This window comes from Alligator sinensis, unplaced genomic scaffold, assembly GCF_000455745.1.
Source record: "Alligator sinensis unplaced genomic scaffold, ASM45574v1 scaffold40_1, whole genome shotgun sequence".
In the NCBI taxonomy this organism is placed as follows: domain Eukaryota; kingdom Metazoa; phylum Chordata; order Crocodylia; family Alligatoridae; genus Alligator; species Alligator sinensis.
Genome location: NW_005842595.1, coordinates 443073 through 450548, shown reverse-complemented (window position 1 = coordinate 450548; position 7476 = coordinate 443073). Strand labels below are relative to the sequence as shown.

The window sequence follows — 7476 nt, the reverse complement described above, 5'->3', positions numbered from 1 at the left end:
CCCCGCCCCACCCCGCCCCGCTGGACTCGGTCATCATCTTTGCTTGCGAAGGACAAACAACAATCTGATTTAAAGTTATCGGAGTTTGAAAATGTTGCCCAAAGCATTTTTGGCACAATTCTACAAAGAATTTTACAAAACATGATGTATTTTCCTTTAATCTACCTAGTGAAGAGAAAACCAGTTCCTCAATTAGAGGAAGCCCTGGAACAAATTAAAGGATCAGTTTTAACATCAGGATTTTACTTGCCTAATAGGGAAAAGACTAACTGCAGGTAAGCATTTATGTTTGTTCTTTTGATTAAATTGTTTAGAGTTGTTTGATACATACAAAAAACAGCAAATGGTTCAATACTCCTTTTTTTAATTGTGGAACTTTATCTAGTGCCCAATAGTACAGTTTTACAAAATGTAAAATGCATTTTTCCCCAAATTCATTTTTGCAGTGCATTTAGCACAAAGCAGAGAAGAGGAGACTAACCTTTCCACTTCCCTAACCCTGGTGAAGCCTGAGGCTCGCTCAATGCTACCGTAAATGAGAATATCCTCCAGGTTAAAATCATAACATCATAGAAAATTAGGGTCAGAAGGGACCTCAGGAGGTCTAGTCCAACCCCCTGCTCAAAGCAGGACCATCTCCAACTAGATCACTCCAGCCAGGGTTTTGTTGAGCTGGTCCTTAAAAATATCCAAGGATGGAGATTCCGCCACCTCTCTAGGTAATTTGTTCCAGTGCTTCACCACCTTCCTAGTGAGACAGTTTTTCCTAATATCCAACCTAAACTTCCCTTGCTGCAGCTTAAGACCATTGCTACTTTTTCTGTCATCTGCCACCACTGAGAGCAGTCTAACTCCATCCTCTTTGAAACCACCGATCAGATAGTTGAAAGTTGCTATTAAATCCCCCCTCAGTCTATTCTTCTACAGACTTAGTTCCCTCAGCCTCTCCTCAGAAGTCATGTGCCCCAGCCTCCGAACCATTTTTGTTGTCCTTTGCTGGACTTTCTCCAAGTTGTCCACATCCTTTCTGTAGTGGGGCGCCCAAAACTGGATGCAGTACTCCAGATGTGGCCTCGCCCGAGCAGAATATTGCAGAATAATTGCCTCCATCCATCTGCTGGCAATGTTCCTACTAATGCAATCCAGTATGCTGTTAGCCTTCTTGGCAACAAAGGCACACTGCTGACTCATATCAAGCTTATTGTCCACTGTAACCCCAAGGTCCTTTTCTACAGAGCTGCTGCTTAACCAGTTGGTCCCAAGCCTTTAGCAGTGCGTGGGATTCTTTTGTCCTAAATCCAAGACTTTGCAGATTTCTTTTGGCCCAATTCTCCAATTTTTCTAGGTCACTCTGAATCCTATCCCTACCCTCCAGGTTGTTCTAATCTGTCCCAGTGCCATAGTTCTCTAGACCACTCAGCCCTCTACTTATTTAATAGTAAATTCTAACCAGATACTTTACTGCTTCTCTTTTAGGTGGATTGTGATGCAGTTTTTAATGATAAGTTCATGTGTTTGTTTTTTGCACAAAGCCATGCCTCCTCCAGTCCACAGATTGGACAATATTCACTTCTTGAGCAACTATTCTGTATTTTGTTGTTTCTTTGTTGTTCAGCGTGGCTCCATGACTTATTTACTATTTGTTGTCTAAGTGCTCTGAAGATAGCATTATTAATTTTTCATAGGCTTCTGCAAAGACTCTCATTCTTATACTCTTTAGTTATGTCATAAATTTATTTTCACAAAGCTTTTTTGAGGTGACTTGATTAACATCACAGAGAAACTGTATGGCAAACAGGGATAGAATCCGCAATTCTCCAGGCAGAAGTCAACTTTCTTAAAAACTTCCTGTACTCCTTCCTTAATTCATTATTCATCTTTCAGAATTTGCAAAAATTGTATCAGGGTCCTACAGTCTTCACTATATAAATTCATAGATGTTAGGGGCTGGAAGGAACCTCTTGAGATCATCAGGTCTGCCTCCCCTGCACTTGGATAGGAAGGACTGCTGGGGTCAGATGACCCCAGTAAGGTGAGCATCCAGGCATTTTTTAAGATATCCAAACTAGGTGATTTGTACCACTTTTGGGGGTGTCTGTTTCAGACCCTGGACACTCAAGTTGTAAAGTTTTTTCTTTTGTCTAATTTAAAGTGGTCTTCTAGCAATTTATGACAGTTAGTCCTAGCATTCCCCTGGGGAGCCCTGAACCTTGACTTATCCCCTATGTAGGTCCAGCCTGTGCAGGGGATAAAGCAGGGGCCCTTTGGAAAGAACAATCTGATTATTTAATTGTAGAACATATACTTTAACCCCTGACTTTATTTGCCAGGTATTACATTTTTGCTCTGATATCTGCATATTTTTATTTTAAAAAATAAACATATTTGAAAATGCATAGTTGCTCAAAAATACTTATAAATCATGCAAAAAATAAGAATTGTATTTTTTTTCTACCTCAAGAACAACAGACTCTCCCTCAGTTTCATCTAGAAATGATTATTTGCATCAGAAACAGACCTCGGCATGGGTTAGCAGTGATAAAGCAAAACAGGAAAACAGTACAACAAATCCAGATAGTAACCAACTTTTCTTCCAGCAAAATCTGGAAGAAATGCAACAATTCCTTGAAGAGCAGCATCTCAGCAACTTGGAGGTATGATGTTTTAATATGTAGTTTCTAAATAATGTTTCTGAAGTGTCTTAAGTTTAATAAAAATGAAAAGCCCAAGAGGTAGCTATTACTATACTTAGATCCTCTGACTGATGTCGGCACCTGCAGTGTCCAAGACTCACTAAGTGACGCAGTTCAAACCAGTGTGTTATTAAAACACTATACTTATGCTATAGTTCATACCTAAGGTCTTCTTTGTATTCCAAAAAAAAATTATACGAGTTCTTATTTATTTAAAAACAGCTATGAAGATTGTAGGTATTGACTTGAAGTCCCAAGACTTTGTATGATACATAATAGCATTTTGTGTCCTCTTTTTGGTTTCTTGGAATTTGTAGAAGCTTTTTTTGGATTTACAATCCTAAACATCTACTAATAATGGTCTGCTTGCTTTGGGCTCATATATGTTGTCTTTGAAAGCAGTGTATTTCCTCTGGTGTCCTAGGCTAATATGGCCCTTGACCAGGACCATGACTCTTCCACTTATTACTTGTAGCTCTTTGCTAAAATGTTACCACACATTTTGGTTTCAAAGAATCATAGAAAATTAAGGTTGCAAGGGGCCTAAGAAGGTCATCTAGTCCAAAGCAGGACCATCCCCAACTATATCATCCCACTCAAGGCTTTGTCTAGCTAGGTCCTAAAAACCGTTAGGATGGAGATTCTACCACCTCTCTGGGTAACCTGTTCCAATGCTTCCTAATGAGAAAGCTCTTCCTGATATCTAACCTAAACTTTCCTTGCTGCAACTTGAAACCATTGCTACTTCTTTATTATCTGCCACCACTGAGAACAGTCTAACTCCATCCTCTTTGGAACCACCCATCAGGTAATTGAAGGTTGCTATTAAATCCTCCCTCAGTCTTCTCTTTGCCAAACTAAGTAAGCCCAGATCCCTCATCCTTTCCTCAGAAGTCATGTGCCACAGCCCCTTATCCATTTTCATTGCCCTCTGCTAGACTCTGTCCAATTTGTCCATATCCTTTCTGTAGTGAGGGGCCCAAAACTGAACACAGTACTCCAGATGTGGCCTCACCAGTGCAGAATAGAGGGAAAAAATCACTTCCTTCAATTTGCGGGCAGTGATCCTATTAGTGCAATCCACTATACCGTTAGTCTTCTTCGCAACAAAGGCACACTGTTGGCTCATATTCAGCTTATTGTCCTTTTCTGCAGAGCTGCTGCTTAGCCAGTCGGTCCCCAGCCTGTACTGGTGCCTGGGATTGTTCCATCCCAAGTACAGGACTTGGCACTTGTCCTTATTAAACCTCTTGAGATTTCTTTTGGTCCAGTCCTCCAATTTGTCAAGGTCTCTCTGAATCCTAGCCCTACCCTCCAGCATATCCACTAGTCAGTGCCAAGTGTATTAGCATGTATGTTGCCCCTTGATAGATCTGCACAGGTGACTTTTGAAGTAGACTTCAAATATATTTGTACAGCCAAATATATTTTGAAGTCTCTGACACTGATGCTCAGAAAAACACAGTTCTAGCTTTATAGCGCTCACACAGGTGTTCAGCAGAGGTTTGAGAACATTCTATATGAGGAAAATAATCTCTTTAATTGGAATTACTTTTTTTTAGTGTTCTCCTTGCAGTAGATGCTGTAACAATGTGGATACACTGATACATTCCCTGAGTCAGAGGTGGCTAAACTGTGGCACAAGTGGCAAGGGCAACCTCTGTGTGTGGCCTGTGGCAGATCAGGTAAGGGAAAGGCAGCACAGCAGCAGATAGAGTAGGAAGCAGAAATGTGAGCAGCAGGGAGCACAGGGCAGAAAGCAGAGCAGGAGATCATGCAGGATTAGGAAACAGAGTAGGAAGCAGAAAGCAGAGCAGCAGTTCCTGGGAGTGTGAGGGGCTAATTTGTGGCATGCTTGCTAAAAAGGTTGCCCCCCATTGCCCTAGATAATGATGATGATGTGAGCTAGTAAAATTTCTTTTAAAATACAAAATCATTTTCTATAACACTTTTAATTTTAAAACATAAAAGTCTAAGCAATATAATGTTAAATGTATCATAGTAAGAAAATAATATTGTGCTGCACTTTGTAAAAAAAAAATCCAGTTCCCTTTAATGGATTTTCATGAGAACATCCTTAAGTGACATATATACACATTAAAAATATAATGTATAGCAGAACATATTGTACAGATATGGTATAAAGTCTTGCATTGTATCACTAGTATCACTTTTTAAAACACCTTTGGGCCTATAAATAATCTAGCTTTCTTCTTCTAGAATGTATTTGATTATTACCACTAGGGGCCGCTGGTATTCTTCTCTGTGAAATGGGCAAATATTTGCAATTTGAAATTGTTTACAATATTTTTGTGGGGTTTCTTTCTAGAATTGTGTATTTTAGGGACTCTATTCAGACAAAGTCGGCAGAAAAATTAGTGTCATTGTTTTGCAGCCCAAATTCTGGCAGTTGTTACTGTGATTATACTGATCTCTTAATGAATTGTAGCTCTCAAATTTATTGACATGACAGTAAAGCATTAAGAAACCATATCTAATAATACTGTGTATAAAACTTCTATAAACGGCCTTTAATAAGCTTGTTACTATGTCTTCCTCAGATCAGTCAAAGTCATTGCATCCAACAGTTGCTTCTACAAAGCTGAAGGCAAACATCAAGGGCTTGTCTCACCAACCATTGAAAATCCTTTTATTTGCCTCCCTTTGTTTCAGTTTTTACAGGCCCAACAGGATTATAAAAATTCCTAAAATTCTTTTCTTTCATATAGGGCAGTAAAGTTCTATGTGGTCCCTACAATCAGATTCACTGTTTGTTCTCTGTGTCCTATCTTTAAAGATAGGTATAGTTTCAGTATTAAGCCTTCATTTTGCAATGACCTTTCTGTCATTTCTCACGATTATAACATTACAGAAATTTATCTATGTTTAGTTTTGCCTCTTGCAACAATTTTTGTGTTTGCACCGTAAAATGAAATGCAGTCTTTCAAAAACCTTCATTAAATATGTTGTATCTTGGAGAAACTTGTAAAGATAACTTTCACTCATAAACAGAGGACCTCTCTTTTCTTTCTCCATCTAGATATTTGAAAAGTAGAGTTGATAGCTAAGGTTGCTTAACACTTTTTATCATAAAAATCTATCCTGAATTTCTTTTAACTTTCCCAAATTTTAACTTTGACTTGAATTTTTCCATGACTGATGGCTGTCTCGCTCCTAACTTTTTTAAGAATTTCAGTTAAAATGTTTTAGCTCTGTCTAAGAACGTGACCTAAAAAATAGTAGAGCTTTATCAGAAGACAATTGTTTGATTGTTTGGCCAAAACCAAACACATTTTTTTTTTAAATTTTTGATCCAAAAAAATGTTTCTGCTTTTTTGGCAAAATATTTTTTAAAATCTTGAAAGTGGAAAATGTCTTCTAATTAAAACACAATATTTAATTTCATTTGGGGGAATTTTTAACAAAATTAAATTTGGAAAAAAGCTAGTTTCACAATGGAATTCAGGTACCATTCACAAAACAAGAGAGAAGTTGGGAGTCTTCTCCCCAATACTCTGTGATCAAGATGATCACCTGGTACATGGGAAATCAGCACTCAGACCTCTGCTTTGTCTGACGTTGAAGTAGGGAGTTAAGAGAAATATAAGTATTAGGTATTCTGGATAGGACCTCTTTTCTTGAAGGTGCCCAGTGTGCACAAAATACCGATTGTAGCAGCGACTGGAAAGCACATGTCTACTCTCCCAGGTCCGTGCCTTCATCAAAGGGATGTTGCTTTTTAAAGGAAGCATCATTTTTAGGAACTCGCTGGTCCAAAGGCTAGTTATATCATAATTAGGCTTCACAGGATTCATTTTTTATTGGTGAATGTTAATAAACATTGATTTCACCACACACCCCACACCTCACACACCAACAAAAAAAATATGTCCTATCATTAATAATCAAGATTTAGAGAAAGAGAAAGTAAGAAAAATGATAGCTGATGGAGTGTGTAATGACAGCAGTCCTACAGAACTGTGCTTACTGTACTTTGGACTTCAACTCCCAGAAACCCCAAGGGACTGGGAACAAAGGAAGAGGAAGTGACAAAGTAGACGAGGGAGCTACAGGCAAAATCTGGATTAGTCTACTGGATCTAGCAAATTAGGCATTCCAATAACTAAATTGGAATGCAGGGGATCACCCTCACCCGGACTTCCCGGCCCTGTAGCGGGCATGGCCGACATCAACATCTTAAGGGATAGCCGACCTAGTCGGCGACCTAGTGATCGATGGGAAGCTGGGTGACAGCGACCACGAGCTGATCACCTTCACCATCCGCCGAAAAGCTGGCAAGTCGGTCAGCAAGGCGCAAGTCTTTGACTTCAGGAAAGCCGACTTTGACAAGCTCAGGAGGCTTGTCAGTGAGGCCCTAAGGGACCGTGACCACAGGGAGAGGGGAGTTCAAGAGGAGTGGTTGCTCCTCAAGGGAGCGATCCTCAATGCACAAACTAAGTCTATTCCATCTCGGAGGAAAGGCAGCAAGAGGGCACAGCAGCCCCCCTGGCTCTCCAGGGACCTAGCAGACCTCCTGAGGCTAAAAAGAAAGGCCTACAAAGGGTGGAGGATGGGAGTCACCACCAAGGAGGATTATTCTGCACTGGTCCGGTCCTGTAGGGAGCAGACCAGGAAAGCCAAGGCTGCAACTGAACTCCAACTAGCTTTGAGCATCAAGGACAATAAAAAGTCCTTTTTCAGATATGTGGGGAGCCGGAGGAAAAGCAGAGGCAACATTGGACCCCTGCTGAGCCAGATGGGGCAACTGACAACTGACGCCCAG

At 40.0% G+C, this 7476-nt stretch overlaps 1 protein-coding gene across 3 annotated transcripts in view; it reads left to right on the top strand.

The window, feature by feature from the left end:
- Window positions 1-7476, top strand: part of CEP126 (centrosomal protein 126) — a 54175-nt gene that overhangs the window by 14074 nt on the left and 32625 nt on the right. For 2 of the 3 annotated variants that reach the window (XM_025214685.1, XM_025214683.1), the window contains exons 4-6: window positions 170-275; window positions 2462-2654; window positions 4256-4378. In XM_025214685.1, coding sequence (XP_025070470.1) covers window positions 170-275; window positions 2462-2654; window positions 4256-4378 — 422 coding nt within the window. The remainder of the gene's footprint in view (window positions 1-169; window positions 276-2461; window positions 2655-4255; window positions 4379-7476) is intronic. The other variant, XM_014524334.2, reaches the window with a different exon arrangement.